This window comes from Thunnus maccoyii, chromosome 12, assembly GCF_910596095.1.
Source record: "Thunnus maccoyii chromosome 12, fThuMac1.1, whole genome shotgun sequence".
Taxonomy (NCBI): Eukaryota; Metazoa; Chordata; class Actinopteri; order Scombriformes; family Scombridae; genus Thunnus; species Thunnus maccoyii.
Genome location: NC_056544.1, coordinates 14,698,983 through 14,723,456, shown reverse-complemented (window position 1 = coordinate 14,723,456; position 24,474 = coordinate 14,698,983). Strand labels below are relative to the sequence as shown.

The window sequence follows — 24,474 nt, the reverse complement described above, 5'->3', positions numbered from 1 at the left end:
TGCTGTAGATTTTTTTTTTCTCCTGATGGTGTGTTATGTGTGCGTATGGAAGCGGTTTCCCCCAACCCCCAACCCACCCCGCCCCTCTTTGGAGCAGCAGAGGCATTATACTGCAGTCAAGGGCTCCAATCTGAACCGGAGGAGAAGGTAGATTTTCTCCGCGGTGCGAAAAATCCACCTGTTCCATTAGGTCTTCTCGTTGTTTGTCGATCCACCGTATGACACACAAGCCTCCCCTATATACCGAACAGGAGCAGCCTGAATGTATGGGAAATTATCTATAGGCTGTGACGTTACCCCTTTATTTATTGAGGCACTGCTCTGATCAGAATTATCAATTGCCATGAAATAAAATTGATGCCACTGTATCCCATTCAAAAGCCTGAGCAGGTTTTGTTGCAACAGCAATATAGGCTATTACATTTCAGCCTTCAATTCTTCACACTTCATTTTTGCACCCCCTCCCCTCCAAACACATACACACACACAACTTGAATACACTAAAAAAAAAAAAAGGCTGCTTTAAATTGTCTAATTCAATATTAATGCAGATTGGGGTACAGAGGGGAGATAAGTTGCACCGCAGTGCACCAAGGCTCTTTTGAGATTAAATGTTTTAATGGTAAATGTTTATTGCAGAGAGGGAGCTTTACTGCAGTGAAGGGAGGTATAGCTTTAGTGATTAAGAGCTACTCTGGCTGTATTGATAGACAGGCTCTGTGCCTACTACGCTCCACGGTATAGCCTTCCCCCATTTTATTCTCCCGGTTCCGTCCTGGTGCACAGATAACAAACCAGCGGTGCAAGTCACCCCTCCCCGTATCTAGATAGTTCTGTCGTGTGATGAACGACAGTCAGGTCCACTCCAGAGTTCCCGCAGACAGACTGGATGAGGGATGAGACAGGAGGACAGACAGACATAAATTTTTGAGGACAGAAACAAAGACAGACACCCAGCCAGCAAGACAGACAGACAGACTAAATTAAAGCCCTGTAGACAGGCTGAAAGTCGTCGCGCAGCCACCCCAGACAGACAAACAATCTCACTGCCAAGACTGCCACAGAATGCCTGAATAGAAAAATAAGCAGACAGACAGACAACAAACCGCTCAGGTGTCCAGACACTGTTGGGCAGGTAGGTAACTCTTTCCAACTGACTTATAAGGCCAGATAGAATGACTAAAGCTCACAGCACAGGGACAGATGATGTATGTCCTCTAATTGATCATCCTTATATTTTCACTGATGCCTTGCCCTATATTTGCATATAAATAGCCGATACACTGGAGAATTTATGAGTTCTGCCTGTTAAAAGATTGTTGTTTTTCCTTCTATTCCCCCCCTTTCGTAAGATGCACCTACGAAACCTCCACAGGTGTCCCATAAGGGCTGCAGGCTAGGTCAGTAGCTCAGCCTCCATCCGTGTGTGCTGTGTTTCTTCTCGTCTCCACCCCATCTCGCGCCCATGTCGACTCCCCCTCGGCCAGGGAGGGGGGGAGGTGGGGAAAAGGGTGGGTGGGGAGGGACAGAGAGGGAGGGAGGGGCTGGGGGCTTCAACACCTGTCTGACAGCCGACGACCCTCTCCCTTGCTGAATTTTTCTTTCACCCTTCCTTCTGTGTGGCTTTCTTCGATTTTTTAAGCTTAATTTCTTACCTGTTTTTTTTCCTTCTTTTTTTCTAGTAGCTAAAGTTCTCCTAGCCAGTCGTTTGTTGCTCCTCTGTCTCCTCCTCTCCTTGTCTTTGGCTCTGCCTCTTCTCATTTTGTTTCTGCCTCATTTTCTTCGTCAGTCAATGTTGGATCAGTCTTTATCCTCGCTCCTCGTCCTTTGTCTGTAAATATGTGTCAAGTACTGCTGTGTAAGTGTAGTAGCGGTCCTTACTGTATTGTATAGTGGTGTATATGGATATGATGTGTTTCTCCCTGTCAAACACTATATCAGAACAGGTGATCATTCACCATTTCATGGTCATGACACCATTTGTCAACGTACCTAAGTGTTTTTGTCCTTCTGTATTGGTATGAAGTAAATTTTATTGACATTTTAATAGGTCGTATCAGCCATCATGCTGCACATACACAGAGTGATGTCCAATATGTTGCCACTGAAAGGCCTTTTTCACGCACAAACACGTGTTGTAAACTCCGGAGTCTAGCTGGAAGTCTGTTTACACTCACACACACATAAACACACACAATACACACTCTGCTAAATGATTGGAGCTGATGAACCGTCAGCGATGGCTCGGGCCCACGTTGAGGCCTTAATTTATGGAAGTGTAGTTATCACGTGTAATTTACTGATGTGTACACTCCCATGTGCTTTCACTCACACACATAAGCACATATGCACAGGCACACACACATTCTCCTCACCCTGCCTGTGATGGATGATGAAGGGCCTGTCCCAGGAATTGATGGTCCCACCCCAGGGGTAGGTGAGTTGTGGATTGATGGTCAGGATGATGTACAGTTGAGCAGACATAAACCCACTCTAGCTGGGGGTCATAGCTAAGTCTTTTCTATGGGCTCCTTTCTCCACACACTTGTCTATTGTACAAAATAAACCGAGTGGTAATTATTGCAGTGATCAGCTTTCAAGCAAAGACTTAACATCTGCTGTTCAAGACAGATTTATCTAACTGTATCTGTATCTGTCTCTCCGGACACCAAGTTTGAAAATGTTGCTCTCTGCCAAATCATTTGGGGGTTTTATGTGCCTGACTGGACTGCACTGAACTGCATGACTTCCAAGTCTTGTTATGACCTTGGACGGCAGTCAGGCTTGCTCATATTCTTTTATTCAAATCACATACAACATTTATTGGAACATATTGTGTGCTTGCAAAGCAAGCATTCTCAGCCACCAAATGTTGATTTAGGCACATAAAATGAAAGTAAGCACCAATTCAATTGTGACAAAATGCATAATTTGTTTCTTTTGTCAGACAGACAATAAACAAAGGATTAGTAATATCCAGCATCTGACTTGCTGTCTGATTTCAATGGAGCTTGTCTCAGAATCTCATTGCATTGCAAAAACAACACTTTACTGTTCAACTGTAGTCTTTCATTATTCACAGTAAACCTTTAGAATAACATGACATGAATTACATGCTCTCTATCTTTTATTTTATCTGCATTCAAAATTAGTTTAATTAATCTCAAAGTGTTTTTCAAGATTTGGCAAACAATATACTTGTTTTACCTCCAAAGTTTTCATTGTGAAAAACCACAACCCAAGTCTGGTTTACACTAATGGTGTCATCTCACTCTGACTGCTGCTTTTACACTAAATCAAAAACCTGCTGGACATTAGACGCACCACCGAGACCACACTTCCATTTACCCTCAGATAAACACATTTTTTTACACATCCATTATTCCTGGCATTGCCTGAGGCTGTGTAGCCTGTCCTTCCAAGAAAAACGACAGTATAGGTCGAAAATTCAGTCGCCAAAAACAACCTATTGTCACGTTTGAGTGACAGACGCCATCTAGTGGCTATAGTAATTATGACCCGGAGAGGTGACGCAGTTCAGATGATGTACTATATATAAGGTGACAAATTTCCATATTAGGAGGGTGCAGGTTGGGTGGATGACTAGATGGATAAATGGCAAAAAGTGGACTTAGCTGCATGAGACTGCTTTTTGCTTCCAGTTTCCAACAGCCAGTGTGTCGTTTCTAACTGCCAGTCAGGACAGTTTTTTAAAAACCGTAACTACGATTGTCGTGGTGTTTACTGTTGCTATGATAATGAAGGTTGCCTAACTTTAAGGAAGTAGTGACTTTAACCCACCACCACGTTTCAAGTTATCATTTTGACCCAAAATATGATCTTTCTCTAACCCTAACCGAGTGGTTTTTGTGCGTAAACCTAACCAGACTTTAACCACAGCGTTGTCACATCAGAAAACATAATTATTTTTTAACAGTAATTTAACAGTTTTGGAAAGCAGCATATTAGAAAACACTCTGGGTTGTTCTGGAGTGCATGGTACAATCGACCTATGTGGTCGTTTAATTATGAGGACGTGTTGGGCCGAGAGGCTTTCTTTACCCCGAGCTAATCCTTGTTTCCACCTGCTCCCCTGAAGTGTTGAGCGCCAGTAGCAGCATCCTGGCCAGGCGCCAGATGTCAGCCTCAGAGTTGGAGGTCGGTTCAGGGTTATTGCATTGAAAAAACTCTAGAAACTTTAGGTCAGTTTCCCTTAGGTCAAGAAGTATAACACCAGAATCAGTCGTGGGAAAACTTGTTGCCTGTAAAAATTCAAAATCTCTTGGTAAAGAGATGAATTTCATTGAATATCAGTCATACTAACCAAAAAAAATGCACAGTTGCTTCATACCAAATAAAGAAACCATTGGCATGTCAGTGTGTATTACAGTGTGAATTTAAAAGGGTTTTCAAATGATGCAAAATGAATCATTTTTCTGTGGTAGATACTGTAAGACACTATGAGAAAGTAACAACATTCTCATTGATTTCCTGTCATGGTGTTTTCATCATAAAGGTCCTCCAGTCAAACGGTTGTTTACCCTTTTTTGGGGATCATGGGTGCACAAGACGACTCATTACAAACTGTCCATCACAAGCTTATTGATATTCAACAGCTGATAAGAGATAATTAAAGTGGTTTTAATGCTTTGAAGTTTTTTTTAAAAACTAGTTTTACTAGTAAGCACGTACAGAGACTGGATTGTGCCCCAGTAATAACAAGACTTTTTCAATGTAAAATTTTAAGTGATTATTTAATTGATAATATTTAGATATAGAGAACATTATACAATTTTAAAATGATTTGTACACATCAATAAAAGTTTTTAAATATATTAAGTCATGTGATCTACGTATTTTGGTGGTACACTCCAGTCTCTACTGCCAACTTTCTTTAATTGATTTAACGCATTACATTTGATGTTTTTGATACATCTCTCTATAATACATTTCAGCAGTTGAAATTTCTTAATAGAAACAGCTGTGAGTTTGCAAACGCTTAGCTGAAGGCACAGGTATCCACTCATTTGTATGTTTTTGTTCTGATTATGAGAATGTTATTCTGACATATTCTTGGTGGGGTTGGGGCTGTGGCTTGGTCGACGGTTTGTGTGTATGTGTGTGTGTGTGTATCGTGTGTGTGTGTGTTACAGAGCCGCAGCTGAAAGGCATCGTGACACGACTGTTCAGCCAGCAGGGCTTCTACCTGCAGATGCAGCCGGATGGAACCATCGACGGCAGCAAGGACGAGAACAGCGACAACAGTGAGTGGAGCATTATGGAAGCTACAGCTTCCAGCATAAAACATTTAATGGCAATGAGTCACTTAGTTATGTAATATATTACCACATTTTATATGCTGTGCTTTATCATTTTTAATTCTTATATAACCGATGCCAAAATTATTTAAGAAGTCCTCACTGGAATATGATTATTAATACAAAAAACAAACAAACAAAAAAACAGTATGTTAAAGGGAGCTTTTCACCAAACTCCACAAGGCAGAACACCCTTTTTTCTGCATGCGGTTATGTAATAGCATGCATGAGATATAAATGTGTCAAAACCTACTCAGATGTTTTATGAATTCTTATTCAGTCCTCTCAAAAGTATACCTTCAGTGAGTAAATGCAATATTTATAGACCATCTAGTATTGAAGTGTCTACGCCTAAATTAAATTAATTCCAGGATCCCTGCCCCGGCCTTACTAAGTAAACCATTTCTACTGTGTACACTGCATGATTGTACGTGTCACATTGTTTTGATTGATTTACCTCTGAATCCTGTGTGATTATCACAGCAGAATTTCCTTCCTGGAAAAACCCTTCGCCTGAAACAACTGTAGCCCCACAGCTCCCTTGTCACAGAGATCACTCCCCGAGCCACTTGCAATATTTCACCACCAATTGACTTTCCATACTGGGCTACCAGTGGATAAATAGTCCCCAGGGTATAGTCCCCTAAAGCTATCCCACCCCTTTTGTGCCCCAGTGGAACAGAAAAGGGGAAAATCAGTAGAGTCCGTTGAGAATCTTATATATCAAAATATATAGGCTTATGTAATAGTTTCCCAGGAAGTGAAGGATCAAGTAAGAGATATATGTCAGTAGAGAATAGTCATCAAAGCGATAATGACGACACTCCCAGTCTGGAGCAAAGCCAGACAGGAAACCAATCATGACCTTTCTTCTCTAAAACATCCTGCCAATCTTAAAGGCAGCCGGAGCCAAAGCTGCTGGACCGTAGCAGTCACGCGGTGAAAAGAACGGTCTCTCCCTGTCACTCGACGTTTTATGTTTTATGAGGAGATAGACCCTCAGCGGGAACCACTTATACAGTAGTCAAGGAGAGGGTCTTCAGAAAGGAAAGGATTACTGCATAGGGGAGTTAAGAAAAGTTAAGAGAATTAAATTCACATATTTCCATTTTCCACATTGCTGTTTTGTGGGCACCAATTGTGTCAAAAAGGTTTTGGCTGATCAGGTTTTTGTTGTATGCAAGGGTTTCCCCACCTCTAAGTAATCCTCTTGTTAAGCAGTCCCGCCAGCCCAGGGATGGAGGAATGGAGTGAATAATTCAGCCACAGGAAACTAAAAATACCACCTTGTCTGTTTGTACCCAATGAATAATTCTCTATATGAGATGCCTCAAGCTTCAAGAGACAGTCCGAAAGAAGACACAGAAAGAAAGCAGAAGAGAGCAAGAGGTTCAGTGAAAGGAATTTGAAGTGTTTTGAGTGGAAGACAGAGACAAAAAAGGTGTGATTAATAGAAGAAAGAAGATTTGGTATTCAGGTCTTGCACTAAAGTATTGATTGCCCAGCTAGATTATTAGAATAATAGATTACCCCCACCCTTGAACCATGCCACCATCTGACCTGCAACATCCTCGGCAGTGGCAAATGGAATACAGTAATTTATTTTCAGGGGGAGGTTCAGTGGAACCGATGGAATTGAGGAGCATGATGCAGCCTGCATACTAGGTGCGACCTTAACCCCGAGTACATTTCAATACCATTTTTTTTCATTATTTGCTACATTTCTGTGCTGAAAGACAACTAGATGTGGAAGGACACAACAGCACAGCAAACTGTTTCAGTGGGAGAAATGCATAAAAAATGAATGGGATTCTGCTAATAAAATCTTTTTTTTTTTTTAATAGTAAGAGATATGTAAAACTGATTAAGTGGTAAGCATGACTGACTGCAGGGTTACACTTAACTAACTGCAAGGGCTGTGAAACACCATTCGATTAATTAACGCCCATGTTCAAATTTGAACAGTTATTAATTTGATCGTCTTCAGTTGATCGCCTTCAGTAATTACCTGCGCACACTGAGGCTCCAGAAAGATATTGCTGGTTATGACACACCTGTGGTATCAGACGTTCACACTCCATCTGTCTCTGATTGATGGATGGAGATGAAGCAAGATTTTTTTTTTTAGTTGAAGACGCAGCCACAAATTTAAATTACTTTATAAACCCTGGCATGAAGAAAGAGTGCAAACAGATTTAAGACATTGTTAAATGTTTTATATAATCACACATACTAACCCACAGAGTACCTTTACTGTATATGCCAGCTCTCCCATCTCCCATTCATTTGGAGACGTGCCCTTGGCATTTGAAGTTTGGCTCAGTATTTCTCTAAACCTTCCTGCAGGGTTTATTTCCTGCTGCGCCAGTATTCCTCACATCAAATGGACTTCCTTTAGCCTACCTGCTGGATTTGCTTGTAGCTGATTACTGCTCCCCCGGAAGACTTGCCATTTGAAGGATTTTGCTTTATTGGCTTATTTGAACCCATTTGTCTGGCCCTTTGACGATAGAAGATCCCTGGAAATCTCTTCACCAGCTTAGCTTCTCTCTTTTTCTTGGTGAGAGATAGGATTGAGGGTATAAGGGAAGAGGAATCGTCTTCAGAATAGTCATCAGGTACTCTAACAGCAGTCAGTGCAGCTGTAATTATGGAATCCATCAACTGCTGGAGCTGCAAGTAGAAAAAGCTGGACATTTAGAAGGCAGCTGAATGACTGCTCCTGTCAGTTGTGTAATTTTTTGGCAGGCAAATGAGAGTAGGGATGGCAGATCATAATTATAGCAAAATAGTGTACTAGTGCACCACATTTTTTCTCTTCTCCTTCCACTTTTTAAGCCAGGCTATTATGGTGAGTCTTTTTGAGGGCCCTATTGCAAGTATGACAGCTTAGAAAAAGCTAGAATATGTTTGGAAAGGTGGAGGTGCTCTATAGTGAAACACTCCTGGGTTTTAGTGATACGTGACAGAACTGTGGACGGTGCCTGTGAGAGACATTGCCAGTCATCGGAGCGACAAAGGCAGCAGCCATGAAAGGCAAATGGAGAGAGGAGCGAGGGAACAGACAGAGGGGAAAGAGTGAGCTATGACAGAAAAGAGACAGAGGAGAAATAAGAGAATGAGAGGCCTGAGAATACAGAATTTAAGGTACTAATGGATTCATATTCTGCCTTTATAACCCAAACATATGTGCCTCAAGGGTATACATAACTGCAAGAGTGGCCAGTGTGTATCACCTGCACCAGTGGCCTGAGGGCAGATTGAAACCATTGGCAGGCGAAAGCAGCATGTCGATATTTATTGAGTGAAATTGAATCTGCTCTGAGGACAGACCCGTGTTGGCACGTCTCCTCTCGTCCCTGCCAGCTTTATCTCATAGTCCCCATCACCACTTGCACAACAATCATCCCAACAATACAGGGAGCCTACATGTCCCCACACCATCCCAGACTAGAGCCCATGAAAGTCACAGTCCTGTCCTCAGATTCAGTCGCACTAACCTACAGAGATAACAGTAAATCATATATAGAGATAGTAAGTCAAACGTAAGAGACAAGAGACTTGCCTCTCAGAGACAAGTACAGTTGCCTCTAATCTAGTAATTCTAGATAACCAATGACCTGGATGACTGATAAACAATAATTCGATTAATTTGTTATCTGAGTTTGGGTCATCTTCTGGTTCTACTTGACACTACATGCTGCACCTCTACCACAAAGCTAAAAACGTTGCTTATTTTTTGTTAAAATATCATAATTTGGTGGCAGCAGCATGGTTTTATGACACATTGAAGGTGCCAGAAAGAAATTTTCTCCATCAGTGTCTGACTATGATTGACGGGCTCCTTGTCAACACACTATTTTCTGCCACATTAACAATAGTTTTGCATATTTCACATATATTTCAGATATTTCTGTCTGTCTGCTGTTTTATTGCTGCTCCTCTCACTACTTTAAATTCAGTGTGGCTCGGTTGGAAAAAAGGTGATGTCACATGCATCCGCGAACCAATTCAGTAATTCAGTAATATCAATCAAAATGAGATGACCACTGTGGGGTTGTTTGCTTATGTTGCCAGGCTACTGTCAGTCAAATCCGATCAGACCAAACCCGAACCATCCTGATGAAGCAGATTAGCTGAATATTGATTAACTGATTATTAAACTTTAAATACATAATAGACCTAATAAGTGTTTTTTCTCTGAACTCTCCAACGTTGATTGTTAATCATTTAGTTATAAATATCTAATGTTACAGAGAAAAACTTTGAAAACCAAACCAAATTATCAGAGGCTTTAAGGATGGCACATTTACCATAGTTGAATGTGTGCTGCTATATTGCTCAATTCTATGCAGATGTCCAATACAAAGTCATATAAATGTTTGTCTCAAACTCTGTCATCAGGTGATACTTGAAATCAAAAGTGCTGCCTGATTGAAATAAATCAGCTATACTGTAGCTGTTCATATAAAACACTGATGTCCTGAATGCTCTGCTCTGCCATACATCATTTCAGTTACCTGCCACCAGGAAGTTTTGTATTTTTGCTTTAACATTTAAGGAATACTCTGACATTTGGGAAATACACTGTATTAGGAGGGGTAACATGCTGGGTTATTTCCTGGCCAGACACAGCGACTTCTTCGAGTGTTGTCATTACCTTGAGCTTGCCAGGCAACCTGCGTAGAGTCCAAGGAGTCACTGCGTCCAGCCAAGAAATAGTCTGACACATAACCCTCCCTGAAAGCACAACATGTCCTTTTTATCCTCTGGTTTTTGTGCTGTTTCTCCATTTGCACTATTAAAAGCTGCAAATCTGTCAGAGAAGTTTGCTGTCCTTGTCCTGAGAAGCAATCCTTTTCACCTACACTTTGGTTTTTGTATGGATTAAAAAAAATAGATATATCATGTAGTGAGCTTCAGAGGTGTTTGTAAGCTGATTTTGTTACTTTTTGTTTCCCCCTACAGACATGAGAGTGGTATCCATCTTCTCATCTATCTCGGCAAGAAAACAAATAAGCCTATATCCCAAAATGTCAAACTATTCCTTTAATGCGTCACTGTTATAATGAGGTGCTTCAGTGTTTCCATTGTCTGTGTCCTGTACTATTCACTTTACTGCTGACACATGGCCAAAGAAAAGAGATCAGAGGCTGTCGTGTCTACAAGAGTTCAGGGAAAACTCAATTGTCCTATTCTGTCCTTTGTCTCTGATGTCTCTCTTTTGTCTCTGTCTCTTTGTCTCTGTCTCTCCTTCCCTCCCTTCCTATCCCTCACTCTGTCTGCTCTGCAGCCCTGTTTAATCTTATTCCTGTGGGTCTGAGAGTGGTGGCGATCCAGGGGGTGAAGAGTGGCTTCTACATTGCCATGAATGGCGAGGGCATGCTCTACAGCTCGGTGAGATACAACCCCTTGCACCGGTCGCACTGTAAGGTTGTGCACGTGTGTGCATAACCAGCATGTGTATTCGCTCTTTAACACGTGTTGCGTTTTGTTCTTTTTGTTGTCTCTTTTAATATCCCACTGCAGCAAATACTCAGCCCTTCCAAACCCTTTCATCTCTGCTCTATTCAAGAGCCCTTCAGATGTGCCTTTGTGTTGCCGTGCAGCACTTATTACCCCCCCTTTGTTGTTGAAGCAGCACTGCGTATGTTTTACATTTAATTTGACATCAAGTTCAGTGCTCAGCTCTTTTTAAAACTGCTTCTTCTTCTTTTACTGGCTACTAACGGAGGCTCGTTATGTAGCAGCCATGAAGAGAAATCCCATTGAATTTCATTGTCTTTTGATGTGGATGATGTTGCTTTGTTCAGCTTTCATCCTGATTTCTATTCAGGCTTCCTGCTGCTATGAAAGAATACTACACTGCAAAGATATCCTTTTTATATTAATGCAGTCTTAGCTGTGAAATGTTTTCACTTTTTTTCTGACGTAACTTTTTCTTTCAGGAATTAATTTGAATCATGTGTCATTTTTTATATTACCCAAACGTTCTGCATGGTTATTAAAGTTTAGAAGTTGAAGTTGCTTTGAAAAAAAGTTGAATTATCTCACAGCATTAATGGAATTACTCCTTTGGGTTATAAAAATACATCCAAGGCTCAGTGGGGGAGTAAATATTGCAAGGATGGATTTCTTTTGCAGTGTAAGATGTGAGAAGCATATAGGCAAGTGTGGGTAGCAGATGCACAGGCGGGGGTGGACAGAGTCACGGATGTCAGTCGGAGAAAACGTTAAGTCGTAGCTGCTTGCATTGAGGATGAAGACGTGCTACTGGAGCACGTTTGTGGAAATGAGTTGCAGAGGGCGAGAGAGTGTGTGTGTGTGAGAGAGAGAGCAGGAGAGAAATTGGGTGGGGGCATAGACAGAGATACAGTATGGAGACAGGAAGATATCCCTAGTTGGCATAGTTATATAACCTCCAGTCGCATTGGCTCCTAATCTAACTGAAGATGGTGTTACAGAAGAAAGAAGAGGATGTGAGGGTTCTGTTACCAACAAATCTCTGCTGAGGGACACTGTGGCGGCGGTCTGATTGCCAGAAAGCCACGACAAACGACTGGCAGGAGCTGGAATTCACAAACTGCCCATCAAACTTTTTTGAAAACACTCATAAAATCCTTGAAGGACACAGTGAGCCAGCATCTGTTGTATTGCAACTTACATTTATTGATAAGGGAGCAGCTTTACTGTGAGACAGGAGAACATTTTGACATAGACCAAATAAATGGCGTACATGCTGCATTTTTTTTTTCAAATGTGCACTTGAATAATTCAAGGGAAGTCTAGTGAATTCAGTGCCATTATTCTAAGGGAATTCTCACTCAGTACAACTTGTGCAACTCAGTGCCTCAACAGATGTATGAGCACTTACAAGTGAGAGGGACGTACGATAAATGTGCAGGCTGTTATGACTCATAGACGGATTCATTCATAACTAAAGGCTCATAAACAAAGCACACAATCCACTGCTTTACTATAAGGATTATAATAACCCTCCACCCACACATCTACTTCTAATTAAAGTTTAACAGTGCCCAGACAACAATCTTTTAATTTACGAAATCAACTCCTTGTTAGGGACGCTGTCTGACCCCCCACATGCACACCCACCCTCGATGAAATCATCATTTGCGTCACAGTACATGATTATTATTAATTAAAAGTGATTCAGTACCTTAGTGTCAAATGGCAGCTTTCATCTTGACAAACATTACACTCCATTTATCCTTTTAATCATCATTTTTATGGGCGGTGGAACAAATTGTTGACCTTTATATCAGAAGCAAAGGGAGTGTTTGTCAGAAGGCGAGACATTTTTGCAGTAACAGTTGAAAGGCCATTTTAATTAAAGACACAGAGTGAATGCCCTCCCTGGCCATATGGAGGAGGTCCAGTTGCTCAGATGTGAAGCATGGGATATCAGCATGCACTGGTTAGGAAAATGCGGCTGGTAGACTGGATCACAGGGAGGCTTGGAGAGCCACAGATTGCTCATAAAAAGCTTAAAGTAACATGCAAAACACTGGATGGAAGCGCAGATAGCCGGTTTCTCTCACTGTTTCTCATTATTTACCCACTTAATTTATCAGTACAGATTATGTAAGTTATAGACAGTGTGAGAACTTTTTAAGTGTTTCAATAAGACTCAAACTGGGAACATTTTTGTTTTTTATTCACACTTTTATGACAACCTCCATGGTGCAATCACAGCCATAAAATAAGTCCTTCACTTTCATATCTCATACTTACCCACATTTATTGTTATTATTATTTGTGCAGGTCTTAATTTTTTTTTTTCCCTACCTCCTTATCTCATCCCCTCTCACTCTTCTCTCTCTCCTCCAGGGTTTTCATTTCTCTCTTTTGCCTCTCATAACTCTCTTTTGCCTCTCATAACTATAAAACTGCTTGTTTTTGTTGACTTGTTTTGTCTTCCTAACATCTGAGAGCAGAGATGCACAGCTCTCTCCCTCGGTCCCCCTCGGGAGATAATTACTGAGGGATATCCTCCTACCTCTCTAACACCCCCTCCCTTTTTCTTTTTTCTCTCTCCCTGCTTCCTTGCACTGTCTTGTTAGCGAGGGAATGCGACAGGCTTTCTCTTCTGTGTGTCAGTTACCAGGATGAGTCTGAAAAGTTGTCGTGTTGCAATGCGAGTTTTAGAAGTCTTTCTCTCAGTCGTTCATATAGGTTTCAGGTAATTAGTGTAGTCAATTTACTGTTACTGTGGATCAATTAAGTGGTCAAGACATGTTGGTTGCTGGTTGGTTTTTCTTGCCTGGAGTGCAGAGCTCACTGTTGAGGCCGTTGCTGATTGGAAGCTGATGTAGTCATGGGTGAGCAGGGTGATAACGCTTGTGTGGAGTGTTTAGCGATGAAGTACGTGGGGGCTGAGCATCTACAATGAAGAGTTCCCTTCCATTATTTATAACACTTCTCAATATGACCTAGTTTACTGCACAGCAGTAACCACTGTTCTCCCTATCTATCTATCTATCTATCTATCTATCTATCTATCTATCTATCTATCTATCTATCTATCTATCTGTCTGTCTGTCTATCTATCTATCTATCTATCTATCTATCTATCTATCTATCTATCTATCTATCTATCTATCTATCTATCTATCTATCTATCTATCTACCTATCTATCTATCTATCTGTCTTATTCACAGCGGCCTCTAAACTGTTCTTACTCTTTCTTTAATCAGCTGCTAATTTTACTGCTTCTTATTTATGTCACAGAAAAATAAATAATGTGTCGCAGTAAAAGCTTTACTGAAGGCCCTGAGGGAGGAGTGAGATGGAGTTAATGTGGAAGGTCAGGGGAGAGTTTCAGATTTGGTGTGTGTGATAAATGATAATAGGCATTTGTGAATATGTCTTTTTCCCCCCTCCAGTGTCTTTCTCTCTCAAGAACAAAATGGTTCTATGAGCAGTTGTTGTTGTGTTGACTTAGAAGTTGGAAGGAAGTGATAGGGCTCCAACTAATGATTAGTTTTTTTTATTTTCTCAGTGTATTGCTTTATGTCTATAAAATGAAAATGGTTAAAATTCTCATTTCAAAAGCCCAAGGTGACATCTTCAAATTGTATTTGAGAAGCTGGTAATAGCCAGTGTTTGGTATTTTTGCTTGATAAATGACCTCAACAAACAACAAATTGACTATCAAAATTGTTGGCGATTAATTTTCTGTCAGTCTAATAAATCATAATTTGAATAACTGTTCCTGCGCTCGTGTGCCTGCACATTCTACAGCTGCATGTATGTGTGGACAATGCTAATGACAGATAATGGATTGTAAGTGCTCTCTGAAGGGAAAGAGAGAAAAAAAGAGGAGAGAGAGTAAAGAGCAGGACATGAGCAGAATGATACATACTGTACATAGAGAGAAATGAAGTGTTTGGCTCAGTCAATATTTTTCTCTATGACCAATGGAGCATTAGAATGTGTTTGTGATTTGATTTTAGCTATTAACCATTAATGTCCTTTCTGGAAGACATTAAGGATGGAAAATACAGAACCAAAGTAATCGACTTTCTGAGTAAGACAGAGAAAAACATAAATAGGCAGGGGAGGACAGGACAGAAAAAGAAAAAAAAAGAGTTTTTTAGTTTAAGTAAGTACTAAGTCTAGACAATCCCCGACCTGAATATCTGCCCGAATAATAATGAGCTCCTCGGGAGTTCCATGGCAGGCCGGGGATTCTCAGTGAGGCCAATTCTCTCAGATACACCAGTGGCTCAGGCCCATATTTAAATGGAGGTCCTTCCCATATCCTCTGCATCTCTATCCAAAGTCAAACAACGCCTGTCGGCAGCAGCAGGGTTCCTTAATGCCTCTCTCCTCTGATGGAGCCAGAAACCAATTTTGGATTCAGAATGCGTTCAACCCAGTTTTGTTGGCAACCCTGTGTCATACCCATTACGTCTTGCTCTTCTTTTTCGTTTCATTTTACATTTCCTGCACCCGCACCCTATCACCCACCCTCCATCAGCCACCAACACAGAAATACACTCATCAACCCCCTAATGTGTGCCTAAAGTGTCCACAGTGAAAGGTGTCATCTGTTTCTCTGAAACGAAAAGAGAAACAATGACACCCACTATTACAAAATGATTACAGTAAAAATATCCCATGGAATTTTCTTCTAAGTTAAGCTCAGAAAAAAGCTAGAAAGTGGACCTTACTGTGATACGATTTTTCAGTTTACACGTGTATTTTGAGTGTTTCTCACCTATAAAGCCCTACCAAATATGTTGAAAGCATTTCCTTCTTCATGAAACATTTGCAAAGCCAGTTTGAATATTTTGAAACCCTCATTGTTTACAATAATAGTTAGCATTGGCCAGTTCTTGCTCCCAAACTTTTGCTAGCGCATTGCTACATTCCTTGGCACATTACTACTACCAACTGTCAATTACTCCAATAGCTTACAACTGTCATATAGACCTCCTTTGATTTGATAGATATGACCAATCTTTGGGGTGATTTCCAGTTTCTTCTACTGTCACATTTGACAATTTGACATGAAGGCCTAGCTAGCAACTTATGAGTTGTTTCTAACATTAATTATGATGTCTTAAACATGTTAACTAACTTTTCTTTGCATCTTATTTTAAATGTTTGTCTGCTTTTCCTTTGTGTTTTACAGCTTGTATGCACACTATGCATGTACATAGTTGCATTACTACCCTGTGCAGTGGGCAGAAATGGCTTCACTTGCTTGGTCATGGATGTGCATGTGTTCCTCATGTGTGTGCTAGCAGAGCATGAGATATAAATGAAATGGGAACAAGCGTTTCAAAATGTTAGAGTGGTCAAATCCCCACAGGGTACCTTTAAATTATTACCCTGTTTACAGTAAGATCTGTGCCTATGGGCTAATTTCTGTCCCTTTCAAACAAGTGAATGAGGAAAATTTCAGGTAGCAACCTAAAAAAAAAAAAAAAGTAAATAGTTTTGTACTAAAACATTAATATTCTGTCTCCAGTTTCCTGGTGTTTGTCCACTGGGTCTCAGCTGCACTCCTAAGTTTATTTATCTTTAGCTCCCCACTGAGGCCTCTAATGGTAGCGTGTGAGCAATCCCAAATGCCCAGTTTTATTAACAAGTCCTTCGCCTTTCTCCTTCATATCACCACAGAATATAAATAGGTGTCCTTGTAATTGGTTTACTATCACTAAGCACAGCCTGTTAGCCCTGGAATGTGGCACGTCTTTTTTTCCTCCCTTGTTTGGTGGCGGTAACAACTTTGGTCAATTATGTATTCCTGGCAGCGGAAGCGACAGGGTAAACCTATTGGTGTGCATTTTAATGTGTGAGAGCATGTGTGCCGCATTGAGTTTGTGTGTGCGTTTCCCTCCCTGTGTGGCTCTGTGGTTCATACATGTCCATTAAGGAGATCCCATTAATCACAAGAGACTCCGACCCTGTCTCGTCACCTCATATTTCTACCCAGTCATCCGCAAACAATGTAAGTGACTTCAAAGTCACTTACATTCCACCCCTATCATTCCCAAGCTAGAGGTAGGGTACTTTCTAAACTGCCCCAAGCCTTTTCATAGACAGTAACAGAGTGTTGTCCTTGTGGACAAATTTGGAGGAGATTCTACAGCTGTGTTAGTGAAGCAAAGGGGCTGATTGTGATGAGTTGGATAGTAGAGTACATTTACGTGTTTGTGTGGGTGTGTATGTGTACTCGACCTGATTTGGGTTCACAACAGATGAAGAAGGGACAAAGCCTGCTGGTGTGTAATGTATCAATGTCTGCCCCCTTCCCCCTCAAACACATATGTTCACACACAAACACAACGACAGCCAGACAGGCACAACAAGACCCCCAGCACCCTGACAGAGAGAGAGATGTCTGCTGTTTGACAGTGTGTCAGCAGGCCCAGATAAACTCCACTGCCAGCTCACCACAAAGCTTGTCCTCCTTCCTGCTGACCAGTGAGACGTTTCCACACTGCTGGCCATGTGACCTCACCTTCCCAGAGTCCTTTACACAGCCTGCTATGACTGCTGTGTCTTATAAATGGGCGGTGATACTTAAAGACTGTGACTCATTTTGCTGAACTATGCGTGCAAAGACCCAGATACACATACTCTTTAAACAGCATATGTCAGACTTTATGTTTTTAAAGCTGCACTAATCAACATTTTTACATAAACAAGGGGTCAAATGACAGAGTGTAATGTGAATGTTGTCAATCATAGTGATGAATCCACAAAATTATCAACCGGCTCTGCAGTTGGTTTTATGTTTTATGTTTTTGGTTATGTGCTCAGCATTTTGATCAAGATTTTGACTAACTGGTGAACATAGTGGAGTTTTTTACTAATTGAGTTTTCATTAGTTTTACAGCAATATATATCAATATGGTCCATTATAGTAGAGTATTTGGCACTAGATAATTTTCTCAGGAGTTGGTTGGTGGAGAGGAAAAACACAGCTAAAAGGAGAGTGAATATTAGGTGGAAACATGACTTGGGATGAATAACTTTGCTCCGTGTATGCTGTATGTGTAAATAGGCAAGTGTTTGCTAACACGTATGCCATAACAACTTTATAAGCTAATATGTCAGTGTTATGTTCACAGCTTGTTGTGCTGCCTCTAAGTGGCCAAAAAAATCCATTCATGCTGCATGGTATGCTTTAAGGTTTTTAAGGGTCAATTCACCCAAATTACCAAAAAAATAAACAAAACACATTTCCTCACCAGTGTACTAGTGTAACCAGCCATCTAGATGGCTTAGGTTTAATTTGCCCAGGTTTTGTGATATCCTTCTCAAAGATGTCTGCCTATAATCCAGTACAATGGATATGGATGACATTTTGTTTGTTGCGTTCAAAGCATCTAAAAATTATTGGACAACTGCAGCACGTCTCAGAATTAGTGTGCCTGTTATTCTGGAGAATCCACAGAACATGCAGGGACTTCTTCTATAGAAAGTAATCCCAATGAAAGTTATCCACCATGTTCGGATAATCTTTTTTCTGTTTTTGGAAAGCATCCCAAACAAATTCCACTCACCTCCATCGTATCAGAGTGGAGGTTGAAATTTCAGAGACTCGTATCTCCAAAACCTCTGACAAATTAAACCAAAATCAAAATCTGTATGGCTAGATAGTACAACAGGAAACTGAGAAAATATCTCCCAATTCTTAAACATAATTAAATTTTATACTTCACTCTTTTAAAGACTCTCCTACTCTCTACTTCTCCCTCTCTCACACACACATACTGTATACCCACACACAAACACGTAAACAGTCACCTCCAGCGGGAAGCCGAATTGGGCTGTCAGTCAGATGGACAACCTTAAAAGGGTACAGAACCCTGCAGGAGATATTAATGAATGAAATACAGCACCGACAGCCAAACACACACACATACAGTGTGAAGTCTGCCTAAACTCAGACAGCACAACATCCACCAAGCCAGCTGTTCCACATCACGCTCATCTATTTTGGACACACACGACTTCCCTGCTCTTCAAACTGACTGGCGTTAGTTTTTAATTTAGCCTCTTGCAGTCACGAAGCATTCAGATGGAAGAGGAGAGCAGGGACGAAGGTGATAAGGTTGGCATCCATCTTGTCATCTTGTCAGAACACCTTAATCAGCTCACCTGCTTTATTAAATATAGATTTTGTTTGGGAAAAGTAAAGACACAGTCTTTGTCCTGCCAATATAAAGGTCAGTGCCACCATTATCCTCATTAAAATATGAACAAAATGCCCAAATTGCTGCAGCTTAGGTTTGTTATGGATTAGCGAGTCAAGAGCATTGTTTTGTCTGTTGCATTGTCATAGCAATAATCTGGCACTGTTCCTTTTCCCGGCGGAGTATCCAATATCTGGATCTTTTCATTTTTCCTGTCATTCCTCTCCACCTCCTGTGTTTCCCCTTGACTTTCTCCTTGACTTGCTGCTTTGATAATGAAACTGAGAGATAAAAATCTTCCATTGTTCACCATTATTCTAATAAGACTATCATTCTCATTATTTGAATTCCAAGGATATGTGTGTGTGTGTGTGTGTGTGTATGTGTGTGTGTGCCAACACAGTATGTTTACTGACCTTGGCAATGTGCACATGCTAGTGATGAGAGCCAATATTGGCAGAGTGAAGCAGATATTGCTTTTTTTTTTTTCTTAATTGAGTCTTCATTCAAATTGTCCCTCTGTTTATTTGCTGTTTATGTGTGCATGTGTCTTTGGTATGGATATGCATGCATTAATTTATCTATATCTATATCTGTGAGCTTATATGCACATAGTTTATATTTTTCACTCTCTCCTTTTGCAGGAGATGTTCACGCCGGAGTGTAAGTTCAAGGAGTCTGTTTTCGAGAACTACTATGTGATCTACTCGTCCACTGTGTACCGGCAGCAGGAGTCGGGCCGGGCCTGGTTCCTTGGCCTCACCAAGGAAGGACAAGTCATGAAAGGCAACCGGGTCAAGAAGACTAAGCCCTCGTCGCACTTTGTGCCCAGGCCCATTGAAGGTATGAGAAAGCTTATAGAAAAATATCACAATGAAAAGTTTGGAATTAAATGTTTAATTCTTGCATTTAAAATATTGACATTTGGCAGAAGACAATATCAGATATTACAGTCCTTAAGTGACAAGAAAAGTTTTCTAAACAAACCGTCTTCTGGCAATGGCATTTCTGTCCATTTATTCTCATGCAAGTTCAATTTCATCACTAAAATTTATGGAAAACAGTGTTAAGGAAGAACACTATTTTATGTATGCCATAGTTTGTTAAAGAGTTGGTAGTCACTTTAAGTATACACATTTGCAGTTAATAGGCTAAAAACCTGCTGTGTTGTCTTTTAAATTCATGTTTAATGTGTGCAGAAATAATAACAACAGGTGTAGGATCTGATCACACTTTAAAGGAGTATTTTGACACTTTCCGAAATATACTTTTTGCTGAGACGAGGAAATCTATATCACTCTCGTGTGTATGCAAAAAAATATGTAAGAAGTGGTGGTAAATCCACAACTTGTTGTTTTTACACTTCAGTTTTTGCATAGATCAAACAAAAAAGATATAAATTAGTGGCAGATATTACCTTTGGACGGAGCCTGGCTAGCTGTTTCCCCTTGTTTCCCCTTGTCTTTATGCTAAGTTAAGCTAACTGTCTCTTGCCTGCTCATACTTAACATATGCATGCAAATGGTATTGATCTTCTCATCTAACTCTCGGCAAGAAAGCAAATTAGCATATTTCACAAAATGTTGAATTATTCCGTAAAGTCTATTGTTTTGCCGGCCATTTAACATTTCTTTAGGTGTCATTGGTAGAAGTTTATTTTTAAATATCACCTCTAATGTGTTTCTTAGTGAGCTAGTGAGTGTGATAGATATTATCATGAAAACTTGTTAAGCAATGTGATAGGAAAAAGTGCTGACATGGCCCTAGTTCCCTGTCTTATCCCTTCCCGCCTGGTGTAATTGTCCCAGCCTCTCACACCTGACCTTGTCTCTGTCTGCACATCCATCTCTCCAATCTGCCCTCCATTGTCCCCTTTCTCCTCTCCCCTCTTCTCCCCTCCTCTTCTCTCCCCTCTCTTTACATCTCCGCCATAGTTTGTATGTATAGGGAGCCGTCACTGCATGAGATAGAGGACAAGCACCGCTCCAGGAAGAGCTCAGGGACTCCCACCATGAACGGAGGGAAAGCTGTCAATCAGGACTCCACATAGCAGCAGGGGGAGGGGCTTCCAACTGGGGGCGTGGCCTCATCCTGACTCAGGGGGAGGGGCCATAGGAAAACTCCCCCCCCCCCTCCTCCCCCCCCAATTACGCACCACCATCCCCTCTGAAAAAAGAGGGAGTTGGGACGACGATGAGGAGCAATTACTGTAAACCCATGACAACAAAAACAAAAACTGAACTCTTGCCTGTGACAACTTTTAGATGAATTAATATGAAACCAGAGGATATATATATATATGTATATATGTATGTGTATGTATGTGTGTGTGTGTGTGTGTATGTATATATATATATATATATATATGTATATGTATATATATATATATACACATATATACACACACATATATATATATACACACACACACATTTTCAATCAGGACTTGACCAACATTTTATGCAAAAAAAAGAGAAAAAGCTGTGATAAACAAAGGAATGGTGGTCTCTCTTCACACAAATACAAATATCTATCATTTCCAATTTATGCTGTGAAAAACAAGCTTTAATACATGTTCAATTTTCATACATTGAGTTTTTTTTTCTAAATGCTATTGCACTCTCCTATGCTTTGTTGTGTTATTGTTGTCAATAATAACTATATCATCATCATTACTTATCTGTTGATTGTATCATCACAGCTACTACCATGATTATTCTGGCTTTCTTTTGGCTTTTTGAGACTAAAGAAAGTATTTTTTTCAAATATTATGTTGTTTTTTTTGTTTTTTTTTCCTCTCACAGATTGATCTTGAATGCACTGTCGCACTACCTGCTCTGGTCTGAGGGTAAGACTGAATGTATTTGACAGTTCTCTGTGTTGGACTCCAATGGAAACAGAGTGCTTAAGGGTGGGATGTAATTTACTCAGGTGTGTACTGTAAGTGTGACTAATAGAACAGATAGGGCTGTTTCACGTGCTCTAACATGAACTCCCCTATCATGTCCTGTGTGACTGGACAGGGCTGATACAAGCAATATAATAGAGAGCAGTCTAGTATGTCTCTAAAAAATAGTAATAACAACCTGACTGCACATCTCTGCGGATGGTGTGATGGTCAATAGAGAAGACTGATGAAGAAAGTTGTACAAGTAGGCAAAAGTCAGAACAAAAGGAAAACTGTTTTGATATAGCTTCAATATAATCTTTAACATTTGCAAGGATTATTAGGTTTTAGGTGAAGAGATGTCCAAACTTGTCTAAAATGGCAAAGACTAGTATTCTCTCCAGAAGCTGAGAGGAAAATAATGACCAGCATCAGCACTATGAGCCATGACCAAAAACACTTGGTCACTTCACATTTGCACCTCAAGAAACACAGACCCCTTCTCTGCTGTTAACTAGGCTATAACAACAACTCTCAAAGTATAACTATATAACGGTATTCATGCTTTTGAACTTTACGGACAAATCATGAAATAGTTCTTCAGCTGTATTTTCTAAGCAAGAGAAAGGGTGGTTTTGGCAGGCCTGGCAGTGAAAATATGTCTTGACTCGTTTTCAAGAAGTTCTTCAATTTCTGTTCCTTTTTATTGCATTAGAGATTTCTCAACACTGGTGGACAGGGTGCCTGACTGTTTAATAATCCATTTGACCTGTCTTGTTGATATTTTCAATAAGGACTCAATCATAAAGACTTTCCCATCACAATGGAAGCAGAACATCTCATTGAGGAGCCAGTTAATCTGGATGTAGCCAGGTTTGAGGAGGATGTCTTACCATTTCGGCAAGAGTGTCTTTGCCGTTTGTTTTCTGTGACATGGTAATCCACACAGTATCCATCTCTCCTGGTTTTGTGACCCATGAAATGAGCCATTTGCTGCATTGTGTAGGAAAGCTTCTCTTTCATAAATCAACATGCTGACAGGGCTGTATAAACAAGGTGAATTGACTGGTACACCATGTACGTGGTGTATCCTGCATAGCTCATTCCTAATCCCCAATTAGTTTGTCTAACTCAGGAAGTCCTACAATTGTTCCGTGAATGGGGCCAGACGTGAAGGCTGGCCACTCGTTGTCCAGCACCCGTTGCACAAAGCCTGGCCACAGGTGTGGTGTTTAAGGAGGTCGGGATGGGGTCAATGGTGTTTTTATTGTTAAAGGTGGTGTACAGCTAAGCTTAGCCAGGTTAGGAAGGTAGACAAAAGGAATTAGAAGGCGGTGAGACAAAGCATGAACATCGCATGATTGTAAGAGCTGACGTAAGCTTGGTTTCATTTCATGGTGAGAACAAATGTTTATGCAATGTTTCAATCAGTATTTTAGCGAGAGTTTACACATCTCTCCTACATCTGGTTGGAAATCATACAATCGGTTGGTGGTATGTACAGTAAAATAGCACACATTCAGTTGCACAGAGCAAATCGCAGTGATATATCATCATGGATCTTGGAGGGTCTTCCATCCGAGGCCTGGGTCCATAGCTGGTGCAAGTTACCTGCAAGAGCTAACGGTAGATTAGTTCCACAGCACCTACAGCATAACAGTGATACATACAATATATTAGACGTGACACTGAAAGTCAACAGGCAAGACCAGCATATATATCTTTTTATAGAGGTTTATATTGGTGCAAATGAGATACATGTGGACTTAAAGCAATGCATGAAATTGGATGTACTCAATGTCTACAGTTGACAGCAGAATGAGAGGATTTGAAAGGGATGAAAAAAGCCAGGCGGTAAAAATAGCAGTAAAGGAGAGCACTTTTGGGGGGGTTTATTGATGTATGAAAGGGTGAGCAAAGGCTTTTGTTGTATGTGATATTAAATATAATTTATTATTTTTAAGTTTGCAGATGATTTCACTGCATTGGAACACGCTCATATATGCATTATGAATTGTGAGATGAAATAAAAAAAAATATGCATTGATAATAAAAATCAGAATGAAGTTAGTGATTGTTTAAGAATAAAGATTATGTTATCAAAAACTTTCACCTATACGCAGTGATTGATTTCATGTGTTGCTGATTATGACTGACAGCTGTTTTGTGCATCTTTTTCTTGCTGTAATGTCACTCTTTGCTACAACAAGAGAAGCAGCAGGATAAGCGGACAAACTAAATCTATCAACATGGGTTTTTTTTTTTTTTATGTGGTTCAAATTCACAAAAACCAATCCGCTTCCTCTATCAATTCACCGGGGGTGCTTTATCTTCTTGCTAGCCCCTAAATCCAATGTGTCATTTTGGGATGGCGCTCCTTCGCCCTTAATTCTCCCGTTGTCATGGAAACAGACCTTCCATGCTGTCTGCAAGGAGAATGAGGAGGAGGAGGATGAAGTCTCCCCTGACTTTCAGGATGTGGCTTGTCTTCTCTCCTGCGTGATGGCTGCAGCAGAGAACAGAAAGAGGGGGGAAGGAGAGGGTAGCTTGTTCTCTCTCTCTTTTTTTTTTTTTTTTTTCTATTTTGGTGTTTTC

The 24,474-nt window shown here is 40.5% G+C and overlaps 1 protein-coding gene across 3 annotated transcripts in view; it reads left to right on the top strand.

Moving 5' to 3' along the window:
• fgf12a (fibroblast growth factor 12a) overlaps positions 1-21,326 on the top strand; it is a 35,352-nt gene extending 14,026 nt beyond the window's left edge. For all 3 annotated transcript variants that reach the window (XM_042427459.1, XM_042427457.1, XM_042427456.1), the window contains exons 2-5: positions 5,154-5,264; positions 10,612-10,715; positions 19,637-19,835; positions 20,927-21,326. In XM_042427459.1, the coding sequence (XP_042283393.1) occupies positions 5,154-5,264; positions 10,612-10,715; positions 19,637-19,835; positions 20,927-21,042 (530 nt within the window). In that variant the 3' untranslated portion in view covers positions 21,043-21,326. The remainder of the gene's footprint in view (positions 1-5,153; positions 5,265-10,611; positions 10,716-19,636; positions 19,836-20,926) is intronic.
• The last annotated feature ends 3,148 nt before the right edge of the window (positions 21,327-24,474 follow it).